Source organism: Triplophysa rosa, linkage group LG16 (assembly GCF_024868665.1).
Source record: "Triplophysa rosa linkage group LG16, Trosa_1v2, whole genome shotgun sequence".
Taxonomy (NCBI): domain Eukaryota; kingdom Metazoa; phylum Chordata; class Actinopteri; order Cypriniformes; family Nemacheilidae; genus Triplophysa; species Triplophysa rosa.
Genome location: NC_079905.1, coordinates 21,164,954 through 21,186,658, shown reverse-complemented (window position 1 = coordinate 21,186,658; position 21,705 = coordinate 21,164,954). Strand labels below are relative to the sequence as shown.

At 39.4% G+C, this 21,705-nt stretch overlaps 1 protein-coding gene across 3 annotated transcripts in view; it reads left to right on the top strand.

Annotated features, from left to right (window-relative positions):
• Positions 1-21,705, top strand: part of ldlrad4a (low density lipoprotein receptor class A domain containing 4a) — a 106,159-nt gene that overhangs the window by 70,685 nt on the left and 13,769 nt on the right. The window contains exon 1 of one of the 3 annotated variants that reach the window (XM_057354045.1): positions 9,455-10,096. The exons of the other annotated variants lie outside the window; for them this stretch is intronic. Within the exon in view, the coding sequence (XP_057210028.1) occupies positions 9,988-10,096 (109 nt within the window). The 5' untranslated portion in view covers positions 9,455-9,987. Of the gene's footprint in view, positions 1-9,454; positions 10,097-21,705 lie in introns of those variants that run through there. 3 annotated transcript variants of the gene reach the window in all.

Genomic DNA, 21,705 nt, shown 5'->3' with positions numbered 1-21,705 from the left:
TGTCGGAGACTTTTAGCACAGTAAAGAAATGAGAGAGGAGATGTGTCCTGGTCTGAGGTCAGAATCCTACAGCAGAGGCTCTAAAGGTTGCTAAAAGCCAGGCGAGACGGTCAGCAAGGACAAACCAGGGTGTGTGTTTTGCCTCGGTGGATTGCGTTGCTTTTTTTAAGAGTGGTTTTACTGACTGCAAGAAGAAGCGGGAGGAAACTGCACAGACATAAGACTGAAAGTTCTTCTAAAAACTTGTCAGTGTGTGGTTTGTGTTTGCATGATGCTGATTTCTGCATTCTCATTTGCTGCAAGGGCAATATATATAAATACACACACTCACACACATGTGTGCGTGCGTGTGTATGTAGTATGGATAGTATATAATAAAGTCATATATTTGTTCAGCAGTACACATAAAGACTTTAGTTTCAGAGTTCAAGCCTGTGGTTTCCCTCTGTCTGTAGGAAGTTGTGTCTCGTTCTCTGCCTGTTTGTTTTCTTTTTTATTTGCATGGATCTCATGAGAAAAGAAGAAATGAAAATGAATGTGCACCATGTCAGGTTTATTTACCAGACGCAGATGCAGATAACTATTAAGAGAGGTTACACTTAATGCTAATACAGGTTATATTTAATTTTCCTAATTGAAAAACGGGTCCACCAGAATAGTATACTGGTGGTCCCTTTTGGGTTTGGTGAATAAGCAACACCCTAGCAACCCCTCAGAAGGCCCTTGCAACTGCATAGTAACAAGATTTGCATGAGCAAAAACGGAAAAATACAGAAAATAGATACCTAATTCTTGTTTATTAAAGACTACCCAGAGCTCTAGTTCTGGGCTTGTCTGAAATGTTCACTAAAGAAAAACAAATATTTTAAACCGTGTTAAAGGGATAGTTTACCCAAAAATGAAAATTCTGTCATCATTTACTCACCCTTAGATTGTTCCAAATCTGTGTAAATTTATTTGTTCTCTTAAACACAAAGGAAGATATTTGTAAAAATGTCAGTAGCCAAACTGATTCCATCCCCCATTGACTCCCATAGTATTTATTTTCCCTACTATGGCAGTAAATGGGGGGTGAGATCTGTTTGGTTACTGAGATTCTTACAACTATCTTTCTTTGTGTTCAACCAAACAAAGACATTTTTACAGGTTTGGAACAATCTGAGGGTGAGTAAATAATGACAGAATTTTCATCTCTTTAAAAACAAAAATCAAAGTTTAAAAGCAGCTACTTCTATAAACACAAGTTTAAAAAAGCGTGCTAAAGGTAAGTGTGTGTGTGTGTGTGCGTGAGAGGTTCAGTCTAGCGGGAGAAGTCAATAGTCTGAGTCTGTGAGTCTGGTTAATGAATACCGGCCCCTCAGGGCGATCCCTTCATGTAAACACTTCATCACAGCAGGAGTAAGAGACTGCATAGCTCCCAGGGGTACGGCCATCCACCGCCCATGACTTTACAGCCTATCAATATCTCTCCATCCTCGGGTAAACACACACAAACCCAAGCAGAAGCTGAAGTTGGTCTGTCTTCCTCACTTCTCTCAAACCACTCGTTTTGCAGTAATAGTAGTAGTAATATTAGTAATCGTCTAGTTAGTGAGAGAGTTGAGAATTACATTCATTTACAGGGGTGACTGAAGCCTTGGGACTTGTTTGACTTAGTTTTACACAGCCAGATGTTTGATTATTGACTCTGATCGAGAACTGCTCACTTTGATGGGGAAAAACCATTCAGAAACCATCTGACTCGTATGAAAAGCAACCATACGTAGTTTTTATTCCTGCATTTTAGGGTTGTTTAAAATTGCTGATGGTGTAGACAAAATTTGTCTAAGTAGCACTGCTGCTTTGTGACCGTCTGTGAAAAAAACACCAAGACAATAAGTGTATGTAGACTTTGCGGTTTCTTTCTAACGATCCTAAATTTATGTTTTTACCTGATGCTCCTCAGACATAACAAGTAAAATAAATCAGTGTATTTTTGTAACCTCGTTATCTCCATATTTTGTGAATTTTCTTTTTTTTGTGCCATAAATCATTACTATTAGTAACCCTTTATATTTGTGACTGGGTTTATCTAACCACTAGAAAGTATTTTCGGGTACCGTGTTGGGATGCTGTTGCCGACTCCGGAATATTGTGGAAATCCATGCATTTAGCTTAAAACTGCTCATTTCCATCCAGCTCTTGCTATTTTTGGGTGAAACAGACATCAGACGATCAGTGAATGGACTGTGGACAGTGTGTAGGTGGTGGTTTGGGGCTTTGAGACTATATTTCGCTATACTCAGGGGCCAAATTTCTCAAAATGGCTATAGTAAATCCTTAAATCAGCCTCTTTTGGCAGCAGTTACTCCCGCCAAATGTTTGTGGTAATTGCAGATCAAACCTGCACAACATTCAGCGGAAATGTCTCAAAAAAATGTTACACTTCAGCAATATTCAGTGTTTTCAGACTCTATGGAAGTATTTTAATGCCATTTGTCTTTGAATCAAAAAAGCATGTGGAATTACCACTAAATCCAAAATAAATCTGTTGCATTACCAGTGCGTGTTTAGATAACAAGAAAAGTGACCCAAGATATTTAGTCTTGTTTTATGAAAGAAAAATATATAAACTAGGTAGGTTTATGCTTAAAACAAAATTGTACATTAAATCCACAGTAAATTACTGGCAAACCTGCTACTAAATTACAGCAAAGTTTTACAGTGTGGCAGTTTAGCTCACCACTCAGCCCTGGAATGGACATGGAGCACGGGGACAATTCCAGGTGGCCTGGAATCAGTGGACTAGTCACACATTTATAATATTAATTTAATCACTGAAATATCCTACCCGATCTCCTAGTACTGCATATGGCGTGCTATTTATACAGTATTCATTACTTTTAGATGCAAATGATGCGCACTTTTACCCCCTTGGTTAAGATGGTGTGGGTTAAGTACGAATGTACACGAAAAGTGCGCACATGCAAAAGGTAATTTCTATGTATAAATAGCTCGCCAAATACAAACATAAAATCGTGCTATTAATAAGCACTATATCTTAAGTCATCAAATAATGGTTTAAGTTTCGGGGATGAGAAATATGTAATTTGTAACAGTGAATTACTGAACCATACTGTGTATTGAGTTTTTAATATAAAATAAATTTGCATGAAGCTATTTTAATGACACATGCAATGGTATGATTATAAATGTGTCAGAAAACAAAACAACAAGATTTTAAAGCATTACATTAGTTACATAACACCAACACAATAAACTTAACATTAAAATTCAGATAAAACATTTTATTTTGGTATAAAACTAAGCAGGAAAAAGAGCAATATATTTACATTTTTAGACGAATTGACAAATAAAAATAAGCAAACTGAAATAGTACCTAGTGCAAACAGATGTTAGAACAAGCCATAAACTATTTTTTTTATCAGAATGTAAAATAAATAATCTACACACAATATAAATAATAATTTCTTAAAAACGTAATTGTAAAATATTTTGTAAATGTAGGATATAAATGTAACTTAAACAAACGCATAACTGCACCACTTAAAAGAGAAATATCAATGAAAATAATAAGGCATACAGCTTTTCATCTGAAATCTCTGAGGTCAGAACGCAAACAAAATAAATATAGCCAATGTAGCCTATTATATGAACGATTAAATTACAAAAACAAACTGAAATACTGCAGCAACATAGACTTGTTTTTCCTTCAATGTTAGTTCTTCTGATAATATGTAAGAAATACGGCAGGATATCCTAACATTCTTATTGTGCCATTTAATGCTTTGTGTTCATATTCAGGGCTCTTCTGATTTCTGTATAGCCTAGGCTTTGTTAAAAAGATGTAGGCTATACAAATTTTAGCCATTTGGTCTGAATAGATTAAGCAACATTTAGCATTTTAGCACGGTACACCGGCCAATGAGACGATGCACGCTGATGGTGTGGCATGGTCCGTGGACGCGAAAGGGTTAAGCAGGCAGATCTTGCAAGCTTATAGCGTTTTTGTTCCACCATGCCACCATGGTAATGTTGTGGATATTCAGAAAAATGTTCGCTTCTCATTCAGTCAGCATAAGTTCATTTAACTGAACTGTAGACATACGTTTCAGACACTTACATTTCGTGCTTTCTCCGTCAAAGCAAATCCTTGAATGAGCGTGGTTTCAGCATATCTAGACTTCTGTCATTTCAAATTCATAAATTTAACAATATGTTGACTTATTACGTAAACATATAGATGATAAATGATTATACTAAATCGTAAAATTTTGTTTTATATGTTATATTAGTATCGGGTAAGCTACACTTAAAACGAAAGTATATAGCCTAATATAAAAGTATAATGCAAAATACAATGCGCCAAACATCAACAGAACTAATTGTATATATATTGCCAGTGAGCACTCATAGTTTTCTGACCAGTAATTCAATATATTTTTACACTGCTCAGCCATGAAAGACTTGTGTTGAAGTGTATGTTAGAGGTCCTCATGGGTCCCAGCGGTTTCAGGTCTAAAACTTTGACAAATGCCTTGGGCACGGGTCGAGTCCGATATGGCATCGGTTCTCTGGTAGCCTAATTTAAAACGATTGTGCTTTTACCAAATCGACCCGAAAAGACACAAATTAAATCAATCTTATGGTTAGGTAAACAACATATATTTGTTACGCCAAACGTAAAAGACATAATTAGGTTAATAGAGTGAGTGAGTGAAATTTTAAACCGAAATAATATGGACTGAAAACTGTCTGTCGAAAATTAAAGGTTGTATTCTAAAACAAGTGAAATTTAAAAGGCAAATTTTGATGATTGAACTTTTTAACGGTGAAATTGTGCGTGAAATGTTTCAATTTGAAATATTCACAGCTTAAATATACAACTGTATTGAATTGCAGACTCTAAAAATGCAAGCACTTGTAATGCGACAGATTTATTTTGGATTAGTGGTAATTCCACATGCTTTTTTGCTTCAAAGACAAACGGCATTAAAATACATCCATAAGGCTCTCCAGGCCCTGAGACAGCAACCGTACAGCACTTTACCTCGTGCTATGTGATCCTGCTTCAATTAGTTTCATCTTTCTTATTCTTGTCTTTTTGTCCGAGCAGAATATATCTTTCTAAACGAGGTGTTCCTGTCCGGTGCTTTATATTCAGGGAACATTTCTTTATTTGAACGGACATCAGGAGCTGCGCAGTGGTTGGTTTGTCTGTGTATCATGCAGGGTGATGTTGATCTCTGCTGAAGTGATGGCTGACGGCAGTGTGATTTCGACTTGCACCTGAGCAATCACAGGTGGTGTAACAGAGCCAGACTGATGTGTCTGTGTCTCAGCCGTAAGCAGTTTTGCCTCTGGGAACAGACGCTATGACTCATTCCTAAACCACTGACGAACATTGAAAGGAGTTTGTGGTGTGAGAAGATATTGTAAGAAGGATTAGTATTAGGAAACTAACATCTGTATTATGTAATGAATTTGTAAATGATTCCAGATTTTCTTCTAGTTGTATTGTTTTGTGTACATTTATGAAACTAGTCTAGGTTCAGATATTTTCTTGTAAATCTACAAATGCAATGATATTACATACGCGGTGATAAATAACGTTTCATATCCAAATTCAGAGATTGTCATAAACTTCTCTTTTCTGTTCGACCTTATCTTGACCGGCTTGTGCCAATTTCATGTCATGGTTGTGCTGTTAACTCGGTCTGGAACACTTCAAACTATCACACCATCCGTGAGAGGTCACAGGAGAAAGTAGGACACAAACACAAGTCACTCTGCCCGCATTCAGAGCAATGTAGCAGTGACATGACACCAGACACCACTGGAGGACGCTAATGAAAAACCTGCGTCTCTGCTCCAACGTGAGACGTAACAAGGCCAATTCTACCTCTCATGTGTAACAAATAATTTTATCTAAATGAACATGACTGATTTGAGAAACAAGTCTTGCTGGTTTTAATACAAACATTTGTTTTGTTTTATTCTAGTGAGTACACAGTAGGTTGCTTGACCTTTATTACACTTTTATTATGAATTATCATAAAATATTTCTATAATCTAAAATATTCTAAAACACTTTAAAGGTGCGATGAACTGGGCTTGTTTATTGTTTTATACTGTTGTATATGAGGTCTACTTATGACGTTCGCACGAGATTAGCATTATCTGGGGACCTCGTGTGATTTATAAATGACCTCCCCACATCAGTATTTCATGTGACGCATTCGCACGGGATGATTTTACTCAAATTTACTGACTTATTTCCCAGATGTGATGGCAAGGCTTTGCGTATAGTTTGTATAGCCCATAGTTGTATGGTGTTTAATGATATATGACCGTACCTGTCAACATTTGAGACCCGTGATTAGGGCTGTCACGATTATTAAATAATCGTCTCACGATTGTTTGACCTCATCGCGATGGTTTCAGATCATCGCAATTATTGCACATCTCTATAGAAGACACTAGGGGGAGCTGTAGTGTATCTGCATATTGCATATTTTAGTGTATATATTGTTACTAAAGCATGGTAATACTTGTAAAATGTACCACCACAACACAATCACTTAAAAAAAAAAAACATATACAAATTACCTGAAGTACAATTTAATATTATTTAAGCAAATCTCAGTGTGAAAACCAGTCCACCAAAATTTCATTAATATACAAGTAAAATTTTATTGTAGTCTTGCAAGTGAGAAAAAAACAGACTAGAAGCTTTTCTATGACTGATAGTATTTTAATGGTGGCTTCAATTCACACCTGATCAATTTACTTAATTTACAAGTGTTTGGTGGTTGTATTATTGACAGGTAAAAGCCTAAACCTTAAATATATGATGACCCAATTTTTTCCAATGTATTTCCAAGAAAATAACATAGTCTTGTATTCAGAACAATATGGTCGTTTCAATCGCTGAATCAAAAATGTATGAGAATTAAATGTTAAAGCTCAAAAACAGACAATTCATCGTCATAATCGGCAAAGCCCGAAAACAGACAATTAATCGTCATAATCGCAATGATTTATTAGACAATTAATCGTCAATCAAATATCATAATCGTGGCAGCCCTACCCGTGATCGCGAACCGGACAGAAGATCACTGCGATCGCGGATCTCAAATGTTACGAGAGTTTACATGATAAATAAACAAACGGGAGACTCCTGGTAACTTATGGATATGACCCAGCACCCGAAATAATACCAAAACTCTTCAAAACAGCCTACATTATTCGCAAACGGTGGATTAAACCTTGAAAAATGATATATGAGCCCGACAAATCACAGACAACCTCTGCAATTAATACAAATGACTAGAGGTCCCCAGGTAACACTAATCCCGTGAGAATAGTGCTCAGGGCATATCAAGCGATCTCTAACAAAGCAATAGTGATGCATATACAAAAATGTTTTACTCACAAAAGATTGCTGCGCCATTCCTATTCCCGGATCCAATATTGACGCTACAGCACTGCTTTTTAATTTTAGTCTCTCTGCAAATCCACCGTCGACCTGTGCCTTGTTCACGAAGGAATCCTCAGAGAAATGAAACGAACAAACGCTCCATGTTTTTCCCACATGAGCTGGAACGTCTTTAAAAATAAACTTTAACCACGCATTAATAATATCGGAATCCGAAGGAAGGTTATGCAGCGACTGTATTCTTCCACAACCAGGGATGGCACAATATTTAGCTATCTTTCAAGGCATGTTTGTTTGTTTATTGCTTGCTCGCTCTATATGGTTCCGCGCCACTTGTGTTACTTCAGAATTGTCATGCACGAACCAGTGGGCGGGGCTAGAGAAGTAGTCGTTGATATTCTTTCTGTGGAGGCGGTGTTCAACCTGTCAATGACATCATAGATAGGTGCATTCCAGAAACTGGCATTCGCTGGGCCTGGTGTCAATAACAGTTGTAATCTCAGTAACAAGGGCGTTTTCAGTTCTGACACTTACATGATGTTCGCGTGAATACGATTCCCTCTTATATAACAAAAGCTCGGGTTAAAATTGTGGTTTTAATTCATGGCATCTTTAAGCAAAACATTGTCTAATTTATTTGGAATTTTAGTAAATTGTTCATTTGAAAATGTTATATTTTTAGATTTACCCATTAGGAGCAACAAAAAGTGGCAACAAGAAGTACTCTTAAAGTCCCCGTGAACCGGAAATTGCGATCGTTTTTACTTCCGTATTTTGACGCATATCGGAGTGAAATGGAATTTTGAATGAGAAAAATAGTGAGCGTGGCTCACTTGATTGGATGTATAAAAACAGCCGTTGCATTTTGAAATGGAACTGGCAGCAGACTGACAGTTGAAGGGGAGGAGTCAACGGATGCTCCGCCCAAGCCATCTAAAATACGTCATTTAAGATGGATAGTCATTACAGGACGGAAGTGCATTTTCAGATTTTAACCGAAGATTTTGAGGGCACACGGATTTTAAAGGGGTAATATGACACGGCTAAAACGATTATTATCGTTTGTTTTAGATGTAATGTAATGTGTATACACGATTTAAGGTTAAAAAATGCTGTATTTTCCACATACCGTGCTGTATTTTTGTATCTCCTCTTTGCCCCGCCTCTCTGAAACGCGCAGAATTTTTACAAAGCTCATCGCTCTGAAAAGCGAGATGTGCTATGATTGGCCAGTTAACCAGTGCGTAGTGATTGGTCGAATACTGCAAGCGTGTGATGGAAATGTAACGCCTCTTACCATATTTGGAACATCAGGTTCCAAAGCAATTGTACTGACAGGTACGCCCACCTTACTTGCATATACATTTGGGTGGTCTGAGTCAAATCATACCACCAACTGACGTAGATTTGTGGGGGTGTGGTTACACGAGGCGTTTTAGGCAGGTCTGGGGAGCATTCGCTTTTTGCATTTTTACGTGTCTAATACATGCATGGGCAATTTATAACACACAAAAGACACAGAAAAACAAAAAAAAGAGAATCACCTAAATTGTTAAACTATTTACAATAAACGCTACAATATTTCATGAAAAAAGGCATTGTAATTTCTTATTTCACTGGGACTTTAAACCACACTTAAAATCTCTATATTTCATTGGATTAAATTACAGAATAGCAATCAAATGGCATTTATTTTAAGGACAGATACAAATACCCATTTAGAATCTCAAACAAAAGATAAAAGCTACCTCTGACAGTTCAAACACACAAAAATTGATGTTCATAGTTAACTTTTCTAGAGCACCCTGTGTCAACACTTGCGCTAAATTGCTGATAAAAACCTCAAGCAATTTCTATGCAAATGTCTCTAAGTTTGATGTTATGTTTTCTAACCTCATACACCCTGAGTGTGACTCAAATGTCCGTTTTGGAGCCACAATGTTTCACAAATTTCACTCGGCCGGACATTCCCCAAAGCAAACCGGTCCCGGATATATTTATAGACCGCAGACAGTTTGGGACAGAAGGGGGGGGGTGTCTGACACATCTGCTGAATATCTGCTAGACTGTGGGGTCAGCCCAAGGTTAAAGCCTCTTCAATGCCTGCCTTGACTGCTCGTGGCTGGCACTAATGAGTGTGTGTTTGTGTGTGTAATTCTAACCGCTACACACACACGCGCGCGCAGTTCTCTCTCTCTCACCACCACTGCCATTGTCAGCGCCAGCCTCCCTCCCACAGCTCGTGTCTGTCTGTCTGGAGCTGCTCCCCTCTCGGAGGAGGGAGGTAGGGACGCGAGGAGGTGGGGTGTGAGCCTGAGACAGTCACGGAAAGCCATTCTTCTGAATGATTGCGAGACGAAAAGACCGTCAGGATGCGGGGAACGTATTTACCATAGACTAACAGCAGCGAATGCGAGCGACGATGGCATGAAGCGCGAGCGAACCGAGAGGCCGACACCGACTGCTGCCGTGAACGTGTCCGTCAGTTCGTGTGAGGGCCGCGGCCGGCGGCTGTCTCGCCCCCGTCCCGTCACTTTCCCCGAGCCTCCATGCGAAACATCACGGTCCCGGACAGCAGCTCCAGAAACAACAACGCCAACTCCAATGACACATGCTCCTGCAACTGCACCCTATCCCAGCCACAGGGAATGGATATATGTAAGTAGGGCGGGATTTCCCCCCGAGCAGTTTATCGACTGAGGTCGCGATTTAGAAACGGTTTCGACCGCTGACGTCTGAATGGGCAACGGCTTCTTTTAAGCGCGTGTAAACTGTGTTTCAGATTCAAACGTTCCGTTTCATTCGAAAATGTTTCATTTGTAGAAAAGTTCCATTTCAGAAATCTTTGGGGTTTTTTACGACGGCGGAAACAAACCAGACAGTCATCTATGCGTGTCTCATCTTATTCTGAGGTGGAATCGCTTTAACTGACCGTTATCTGTCAGTATTTCGCGTGCACGCCGACGAATTTGGCTGTGGCGTATTGAACTATTTGTTCAACCCCCCCCAAATGTGATAAATATTAGTCAGAAACGCCTTTTACGCGGTACTGGTCGTCTTTAAGCGATCTCGTTGATAAAACATAGGCTAGCAAGTGAATGTTTTGGTGAGTTTTTGGCATCGGAACAGAACTCATTGCATCAGTTTTGCTGTGTTGCTGCATATGCCTTAACTCCATCACGTCTGCTGTATTCCCAGACAAACGCACCTCTGCAGTTGACCAGATGCACTCATTCCCACCATTAATGCGCAATGTGATCACATTTTACATTAGAGTCATGTTACATGCGAACCAGACTTAATGTGCTCTTATACGTTGTGGACCTGCTTGTTGTTATTACTGTAACGCAGATGCTGTAATGTAAAGTGTAGCCGGAGATCTTTATGTATGTCTGCTGAGGCTATTGCTGGAAATTGTGGTCCACTGCAGCCGGTCAGTCAACGCTCCCCCCCCCCCCTTCAGCTCAGACCGGCTGAGACTCCGAGCCGACAAAAAGGCCTGTCATAATAAGCACTCGCGCCGGCTATTTCTGCCCCGAATGGGATGAATTATTTAAAGTAAACGCTTCGTATAAAAGAACCAACCCGCTTTCTGAAAGGCCCCTGGCTGGTAGTCGACGCTGATGTGTTGGCCCAGAAACTTTCCTTTGCTTTGAATTGGTTTCTGTACTGTTAGATGGATGACGCATATGCCGGGTCCCGTGGCTAGACCGCATAAGAGAGAATTTGGGAAAAGAGATTCAGTAGATGCGTGAATCTCCTGATAAACATGCCCAGGTCACATTTCACTCCAAAATCAAGGTATTTTGCTTGGCAAGAAAAGACGCACGTTTGAGGGCATAGTCATTTGATGTAAGTGACATCATTTCTTTTTCTTTTTGGAAGGAATTTGACCCAGACATGTTTTGTGTGTGTGTCAGTTCGTGGGTTTCCGTGTCTGTGGTGTTCGGGACGGGCCGTGCAGACAGTGGAATGCCTTGGCGCTCACATTCTACTGCAGAGCTGGCCGCATTCGGGCCGCATTCGTGATCCAGCGAGGCTTGGAAACTGAGGGAACCAGTGACACAGCAGACACGCACAAACACTCGCACACCTTCCAGGATCCAACCGGAAAACTTGCCAACACACTGAGCATCGTATTAGCTTCAGCATTGGCTCACCTCACATTGTTACATTAGCTTGCAGTTTCATGAGTGTGCATGTTATTGAACCCCGGTAGTCTCCTTTTCCTGTAGCGTTTTCCAGGTCCGGCCCCTTGTTAGCCATTGTGTTTTAGGTCCTAGGTCTGAGGTTTGGCAAGCTAAAGGCTGCTTGTCTTATCTGACAACGGCCTTACAGCATACGGCTATTTCAAGAGAAAACAGAACTCGGCTATATATAGAGCGCCGTGTGGAACGCCACCATAGCTTACTGTGCAGCACGAAAGGAGAAATACATGACCAATGCATCTTCGTTCTGACCATCACAAATGGCTGCACACACAAATGGATTGTTGTTAACCGTTTCTAATGGGGCAGCGGCCAAAGTCAAGCAGCAGAATTGGGAAACAGGATATTACACAGGCATTCAGCTCACCGGTGCGCTGTAGCTCGTATGTAACCCATACACAGGGGACAAAAACACCATCCTCGTCAATATCTGATCACTGCATCGGTTTGGCACCTTTTTTATTTTCCACTGGCGGGCCGAAGTTTGGGCCGGGCTGCAGGGTGAGGCCTGAGACGAGACACAGGAGTCGAGTGTTTATTGTCGGAGTGTGCGGTTAACTATTTATTGCAAATCTTACCTCTATAAATTTGGGATTAAAAGTGTAGAATGGGAGGATGTTTTTTGGCGTTTCTGTTTTTTGAAATGCGAGCAGCTGGTGTTTTTTTTTTCCGCGCTGGCATTCAGCCGGGCGCCCAGAGTTGAAAAATGCTCAACTTGGGGCAGAACGCTCAGCTCATATGCGCCTGCAGCGGGCGTTTTTTTTTTTTTTTAAGTAGGGATGTGCACGAATGTTTGAATACTCGATCCGCAATAACTATTCGAGTATTAAAAATGCTATTCGAATATTGGTATTTTTCATAAGAATAAAACTGCTTCACCACAAGGTTAAGTTACCGCTACAGAAGACCTTAGAGTTGTCACGTCTTATTTAACGATTCTTCACTACATGTGTAATGATTATGTAATATACAGAAAATATAAAAAATCATTTGTATGTGTTCCTAATCTTTGTTCGCTCAGATCGCAAGCTAGTTTAAATATTTTAAGTTTATATGCCGGATGCCCGGATCGCGTTTTATGCTCAGCTCACATCACCATATTAAAATGAGCCACAGAATTCGTTAACATTACTTACATTAGGTATAAAAATACAAACGTAATATTAAATGATTAACAATAATTAATTTATTACCATAACGTGTTCGGAGCTGTTGTTCTTAGTAAATTCATATTCGTTCGTTAAAAATATATTAAGTAATGCTAATTTCAACAACTTGAAACATGAAAATGTACATTTCACTGCAACTAATGTTAATGCATTTGGCCTTAACATAAGACTGGCACCTTTTTCCATAGCTAAAAGCAAGAAGTTTCCTTCTAGAAGTTCAAATAGGATCGCCGCCTTCAAGTTACGGCCTGTAAATAAATAAAGCACGGATGCTTTTTTTGTTTGTTTTAAAACTCGCTGTGATCCCTTGGTTACCTTAGTTGAAATAAATAGGCCTATTTTATTTATTGATGCCAATGCAATGTAAAGCTAAACAAGACAGACACTGACCGTGACCGACAAAGAAAACAATATTTATATGCGTGCTGATCAGCAGAATATCTTCCTCAGATGATGGTCACTTAATAAACAAGCACTATGTCTCCAATTTTTAGGATCTTAACAGTCGGCAGGGAGGTATCGAGCCCGTTTACTTTATTTATTATCAACATTATAAACAATAAAGCCAGATATTCTTGTCAGATCTGGGTTTTGTTACCGGGAGTTAGAAGAGCAGCGCGTTTTCTCCACTGTCGGCTTGTTAACCGTCGGCTTGTGTTGTGTTGTGAAAAGGTACAGGCATCGGTATCGAAGAAAAAAATATAGGTACTCGGTCTTTAAAAAATGGTAACGATGCATCCCTAGTTTTAATCTACAGAGGAGAAATGAAAAAGAATATTGTGTCAGATCGATGCCGATAAAATAGGCAATATGGTCATACGCCTGTTTTTTCTTACATTTATCATTACGATGTCTAAGTGAAATTGCTAAGAGTGCAGCGGTGATTCACATTGTTGTGTGTGAGTGTTCGTGAGCCGAACAGTTTGTGAAGTGCACGAACACACAGGAGGGATCCGTAATTGCCTTGTTAGAGAGGTGTCAGTCAAAAAACCCTCTGGGCCCTAGCACGCCATCCAGTACAATTTGCATGCACTGCTCGAATCTTCCTCTCCAGCAGCGCTCCAGGGATGGCTCAAGGTCACACTCCTGCCCCCGTAACCCCGGGCAATGCGATCGAAACTGGACTTTACAGGCCCACCCCGGCCATAACAGAGCTCCTTCCAATAATCTAATGCACCTAATGCATGATCTCGGGGGGTGTGTGTTTGCGTCTGCGAGCGAGTGTGATGAGGTCACGCAGGAAGGTCAGCTGTCACCCCCACCCGCTCCGGGGAGGGTGGGTGTCAAAAGAGGTTTTAAGGCTCACGGGGGGGGAGGTCAGCTTGCTGAAGGGTAACCGGATTTATCATTTACAACACTACTAAAATGAAACGCACTAAAACGCACCATTCCATTAACATTTCAAAGATTCACTCCACCACGATAATGAAATGCGTCAAACCACAACTTAAAAATGACTTGTAGCGTGTTTTGAAACTTTAGATTCCCAAGTGACATGCTCATTTTTACAGTAGTTAAGATGCTTAACGCAGTTAAGCTACATTGAAGCTATTTAACTGCCATTACCTTCGTAACCGTAACTATCATTTGTATTGTGCACCGAACACAACTTTACACGGTTTTGTTTGAAACAACATTTATCGTTTGCATAAAAATGAATTACTTTATTAACAGGAACTAAAATAAATGTTAATTGTATATGTGCTGCAAGAGTTTCAGTTTTGCTTCAGCTCACAAAGCTATAAAACTGTGTGCAGTGCATTGCGCATTCAAATTTGTTATGTTTCTATTTTCATGCCGCAATCATTGGAAAAAGAGCTTGAGCTTGTTTGTAGTTTGTAGCATTGTTACTTTTAGCCACAAGTCAACCTCTGTTGGTTAGTGTGTTGTTGGGCGGTTTCACCAGGGTATTCTGGGTGTCTTTGGAAGGCAGAAAGGGAGCAGCTCGTGGGGTGGAGTGCCACCCTTCGCTCCTTCCAGCGATAAGCTTTGCCCTCTGACAGCAGCAGCTGAGCCTCTCCCCGCAGCAGTCAGCCAGCCTTGACATTGGCCATGGTCCCCTCTTTTGTGTCTGCTCTGGTCCCCCACCCTCCCTCTGGGATTCTCCCCAGGGACCCATCTCGGAGGTGATTGGTAGTCATGCAGGGGGTTCGCGTGTTCGTATGAGTCGTATCTGGACAGACCCGTGTATGCAGACTGTCTGATGGAGGAAGTTAAAAGTACACATGTTTGGCTTTTGTGAAACCAGACTTGTGTCTAATGGCAGCTTGTTTTTGTTTTTGAGGTTGTTTGCTTGTAGGTAGTCTCGCAATTTGGCAACAAATCTTGTTAAAGAAGTATTATCAGTTAGGGATGTAACAATATTAGCAATATCGTGTTATCACAATAGCAAAATTGCCTCAATATTATGACGGTATGAAACGATAGGTCTTCCGGGCCTAACATAGAAAAAAATAATAGATGTTACCTTTCTCAATGTCTATCTGGTAGTGTTGTCACGATACTGGAATTTCTAACTTCGATTCAGTACCTAAAAAAATATCGATATTCGATACCATTTTCGATACCACGGGGAATAAACTGCCATAGCAATAAGGCCCTAATAAACAATAGCAATATAAGCCTTTTTAATTTTTATTTGAAGTTAAATTGAACAAGACTAGACAATGAGGTATATATTTTTACATTATTTATTAATTGTTAATCTAATGTTAATTTTACGAATACATTTACTATTTAAAATCAAAGTTGTATTTGTCAGTATTGATGGACTGTTGAAAAAACCAGCCTATGCTGGTTTGGTATGTTTTGATGCTGGTTTGCTGGTTTGTGCTGGTTTAAACTGTTCATGTGCTGGTTTAAGATGGTCATATGCTGATTTAAGATGGTTCTTAGCTGGTTTAAGATCAAACCAGCATCGATCAAAACATACCTTACCCAGCATATACTGGATTTTTCAACAGGGGAGCTTACATAAATAGTTGTATTTTTTAACTAACATTTAAAAGAGATTAATAAATACTTGAACAAATGTATTGCTCATTCATTGTTCGTTAATGTTAGTTAATAGCCTACATTTTTATTTGGCTAAATTGGCTTTTATTCACATAGGCCCATACTGTAATCATTGATCAGCGCACATATAGACAGAAACGCAAACTTAAACGCAAGAACTGTTGCAGAGACTCCGCACTGGACATCTTTCTAACTTTAACAACTTTTAACCGGAGCGAATGAGACGAGTGGATGAAATCATTGAACAGCGCACATACTGTACATAGAGCGCTATGGTAAACACGGAAGTGCAAACGTGTATCACACGCGAGAACTGTTGCGGAGACTTTACCCTCACCAGCATTATTTCAAACATCAAATTAACCAGAGCGAACGAGACGAGTGGATGAAATCATTGATGAGCGCACATAAAGACAGAAACCCGTGCATTAAACATGAGAACTGTTGCGGAGACTCTGTACTAACATAAACAACATATAACCAGGGCGAATGAAACGAGTGGATAAAATTATTGATCAGCGCACATACATGGATCGCTATGGTAAACACGGGAAGCGTAACGAGCGTGCACCACGCCAGATGTGTTACTGAGACTGGCCATCTTTTCTAACATAAACACGATTTAACTGCCACAAACGAGTGAAGTATGTGAGAGGAGGCGGGGCTCTGTTGTTATGCGTTCACGTGCAGTGTGTGTTAACTCACTGTCGGAAAAGAGAAAGAGAGCGGGAACGCGCAGCTGATATCGATACGTGGGACATGGGTATTGGAACCGTTTCAGATTCTTCAGTATCGATACTTATCGAAATATCGATATTTTTGACAACACTACTATCTGGTGCAATGATTTTATTTCATAAAAGGGATTTTTAGTACCCATCTCATACTATAACTCATACCTCTAAGCAGCAGTTATGATTAGAGGATAAAAAAAAAGAGGATGCTTATGGCACGTTTCCAAGTCATCATTTGTCATTTTATATATTGCAATAAACATCGTACCGTGGATTTTATACTGAGGTATTATCGTACAGTGAGATTTTGATATTGTTACATCCCTATTATCAGTATAATGCAAGTTTTATATTTTACTTGAGTCATCAAATGTTCAAGACTGTTTCTAAAAATACGAACAATGTAATGTAAAAACAACTTTACTGTAAATGATCCAACATGGATCGTTAGTTAGAGCACTACTAATAATGTGTGATATTTGAAAGCATATTTATTTCAGTATGTCTAACTGTAGTTTGATTGTCTGCTCGCTGTAAAGCCAGAAGCAGAACATGTATAAATAGTACAACTGGTTTGTGAACACAGAAGAGGACGCGTAAAAAACCTCAGTGTGGTTTTCAAAACATTCTCAGCAGAATGCAGGCGTATCTGCAGCAGTGTCGACGTTTAGTTTTTACCCAGAAATGTAAGTTTTTTTTTCCGCATAGCACACAATGTCTGGCCTCCCTTCCGCTGCATTTTATTGTTGTAAAATGGTGCATTGGTGCTGCGAGCGAGAGAGACAGCAGACGCAACAGAATCAGATCAGACGTGATGTTATCAGACTGTGCGTCTCGCACCCATCCCCTCTCATCAGGAGTGCGTGCACCGGGTTCTGCTCCCAGACATCACCCCGCCTGCCCCCTGCTTTATTCTCTCGGGGCTCACAGGTCAGAAAGTCGCCACGGTAACCCTTCGCCCCGCTCTCATTCATTGTGTCTGTCCACGTGGAGTGCAGTCTGCCTGATTTAAATATAAAAACAAATCTTCTTTGTGCTGGCAATTCGCTTAGAAAAAATGCCCTGTTTTTTTACTGGGACTCAGATGTTATATGTAGCATCAACACAAAGGTAGATTTGAATCATTTTGAATATTTGTACAATTAGCAATGACGTTTACAAAAATGTTATTTTTTCCTTGTGTTGTATTGTCTCAAAGACCCTACAAGAAAACAGCATTACTAGTTTAAGGTTGATCAGATAACCATTATTAAGCCAAGCAAAATTAAAATGTTTTCAGTAAGTAAATAAGTTAAGTGTGGTTAAATATAAATGTAATAAATGATCAAAGCCTGGTGGTGTTTTTTACTAAATGAACACAGAAAACTATGTCATTCATATGATTCATAACGATACGCAATAATAAATGGCAATATTAACCTACTTGTATTTCTTCATAAAAGATTTGAAAAGCAGGGGCCTACAGCAAACATTTCTAAACGATGACACATATTTAGTCATAGTATTTAGTTAGACTTCCTAAAATGGACGGTTTATACAGAAGGTTTATACGGTTTATATCTCTGATACAGAAGTCGCTGAAACTGGCGATTATTTACCTGGACTTTGGGAAAACAAATGGCCAAATAAAAAAGTGCATTAAAATTGTGAGATTTATGATTTTACTTCATTTAGATGCACTTTTCTATCTCAAGAAACTTTACCAAAGGTCTAACAAAGAACTTACATTTACATTTATCTAGGGCTGCAACAACTAATCGATAATAATCGATAATGAAATTCGTTGTCAATGAATTTCATTATCGATTAGTTGGTCTGTGACATCACTTGCGAGCTGAGCAGTTATAAATCAAGCGCATCTTCTTCCCTTTTAAAATTACCGTTTTAGATGTGTCTCTCCATGCAGCATGAGCTGCGCAGTTTTAAAGTCAGACGTGTCTCTCCGTGGATGCGTCTCTCCGTGCGGCACAAGTTGTGCTGTTTTAAAGTCAGACGTGTCTCTCGGGCGCGAGGTGCGCAGTTTTAAAGTCAGATGTATTTTGCATGCATCTCTTCAAGCTGCACAGTCTTAAAGTTTAAGGGGGAGAGGTGTTTTAAATGACAAAATTAAAGATTATATTAGTAAAACCCAATTTGTGGCGTTTGCACTTTGCAAAGTACATAATAGGCTAAATACCCTGATTTGGTGGTTTATTTAGTTCAGTGGTGGGTAACGAAGTACATTTACTTGAGTACTGTACTTAAGTAAACTTTTTGAGTATTTGTACTTAAGTATTACTTTTTCTGTTTACTTTTTACTGTACTTCACTACATTTGAATGACAAATATCTCACTTTTCATGGCACAAAAAAATGATTTCCTTGGCCGACCCTCTCCTCGCTCCCACGTTTGGGAGAGACTATTGTCAGTTGCTTCTAATATGACACACCTGAATCAACTCACCAGCTGTATTAATACGCCCTTTTCACATGACGTCACGCATCTTCCGTTCTGCCGCGAAGCAGTGTATCATTACTTCCTCTAGCACTCCAGTTCATAAGGTGGCAGTAATGCACATATAAGCTGATTTGCCAACCGCCAGTAAAACTCAAGAAGAAGAAGAAGTTACTTCCGCTAGCGCATCAGAATGGAGTTTACCAAGTGGCTTGCACATCTGCCACAAATACGTCTAGATGATGTACAACGTCTTGCAGACAAATTTTCGCTAACGACAAGATCAAAGCTAGAGAAAGGATACAAATTCTTCGTTGAACAGTGCCTGTTTGATTATGAAGGTAAGTGTTTTGTTTTCTTTTTGTGTTAGCGAAGGTGCTAGGATAAGTACTTGAATACGTGTTCTGTCAGGTTTTTTCTCACTGTTGTTAAATTCCAGCGCGACGGCAAAATGGAAGTTCTTCTTCTTCTTCTTCTTCTTCTTGTTTGTTGCAAGACGGATGCTATGATACACTGCTTTGCAAAAAGGCGGAAGTTAAGTGACGTCATTGTGAAAAGGGCGTATTATGGAGACATTCACAACATTTTGGGAGAAGGCTAATGAGTTCAGTTGTGTATACTTTTCCCATATCTGATTTACTTATTATAAGCAAAATATGTGATTAAATTTTTATCCGATTAACCGATTAATCGAAAAAATAATCGCCCAACTAGTCGATTATCAAAATAATCGTTAGTTGCAGCCGTACATTTATCCATTTAGCTGACGCTTTTATCCAAAGCAACTTACAAATGAGCATGTCAAATTCTGTCAACTTACAAAGAGCAGCATTTTAATACATTGTTTATTTACATGTTGACATTAAAGCCTGGCTCAGACTACAGGAGTTTTAAAATCCTGACAGATTTCAAATTCTGGCTGCAGCACACACATAAGGAGAATCTTAACAGATTCTCTTATTTAAAATCTTAAACCTGGCTCAGACTACAGGAGTTTTAAAATTCGGAAAGATTAAAAATTCTGGTTGCAGCACACACATAAGGAGAATCTTGACAGATTCTCTTATTTAAAATCTTAAACAAGCTCACACTCATCAGTGTACAACTAAATTACACATATTTTACATATCCATAGGATATGCAGTTTTGTAAAAGGAGCTAATAGTAACCATTTTAATGGGTTTACTATTTTTAGATGTTGACATCACATCTACATTTGAATCTCTTTTTCAAGCACTACAAAAATAGGTTTGCCCTTTGTAAACTTGCATTTATGAATGTGAAATGTCCAGATAAGAAAACGTTGGGGCGTAAAGTTGTGTTTATAAATAAGACTAAAGGTAGCAAGTGCAAAAATAAAAATTTAGAAAGTTTGATTGGAAGTTTTTTTATTTCATAATTGCACATCAAAAGACACCCGACACCCAAACTACAGGATAATATTAAGATTATCATACCAGAGGATGCCTCTTAAGTCATCTCACCGGGAAACAGAAGTAAACAAAGGGACATCGCAAAGTTAATTTCACGTGATCTCACCTGGCAACGGTTGTGTAACGTCTTTGTCGCTCTCTGAATGATTCTCTGTCTGTCTGTCCAAAGCCGCGGGAACGTATTTTGAGCAGGGGGTGCTATAATGCTTTTTGCTAGAGCTGAAGTTATGACTGTGCTTTGGGCGAGCCGCTTAAGTTTAATGTTAATAAATAACAGAAGAAAAAAAATAGTTGCTGCCGAGAATAAAGATGAATGCCAATGTGATTATAAGATACAGCATAAAAACAAACACATAAACGCATGTTATCTGTATGCCTATAGCCAAATAACAATCTGTTGAACGAAACTACAAGCTGCGCGTTAGCAGTTAAATTACCCGGTACATTTAAAACCGATGCGACTTCTCCCCAGCTCTTTTCCTTATCTGTGCGGTTGTGGTATGTTTTGGAGGATACATTATATAGACAATCATGCTGTTGCCACAAGTTGTTCTTCCATCTCCGCTGTCCAACGTACCCTTGCAGGAGCTTTCGCGGTCGACATTTTTAAAGGTCTGTCAGTCACCTTGCAGATGTGCCTCTCATTGGCTGTTGCGAAAGTACCAACGTCATCACCCCGATTTAAAATCCTAAATATCAAACATGTTTGATATGATCGGGGCGGCCCCGATTTCTCTCGGAGCAGATCGGGAGGTGTAAAATTCGATCTGTGAACGCCTCACATTACGTGATAATCTGGGCCGAATCTCGGACCCGATCGAGGTTCTGGACCCGATTTTTTCAAAGATTCTCGGGAGGGGAAATCGGGGTAAATTCTGGCCGAGAATCCTGTAATCTGAGCCAGGCTTAAGTCATTCAATGATTTCATTTAGCAATATATTTTAATAATGTGATATAATCCGTCACAGCTTTGTTGTTGTGTGGCTGGTGACTGATATTGGGGGCGGAATGGGGTCTGACCCTCATTTGAAAGTCTGTCAGGATCTGATTATGTTGGTCGCCCCTCTCTGCACCTGACCCCAAACACAGAATGGGGGATGGAGGAAGATTAATTTATTTACGCAAAGACAGCAGTTGGCCTGTTTCATTTCAATAAAATTACCCATTGTCAGGAAATATTCATGTTTTAAATGTATTTTTGAAGGAAGATATCATATTTCTACTCCATTATTGCAAAGACCTCAGTCACAAAAGAAGAGACTTACTTTATGTGGT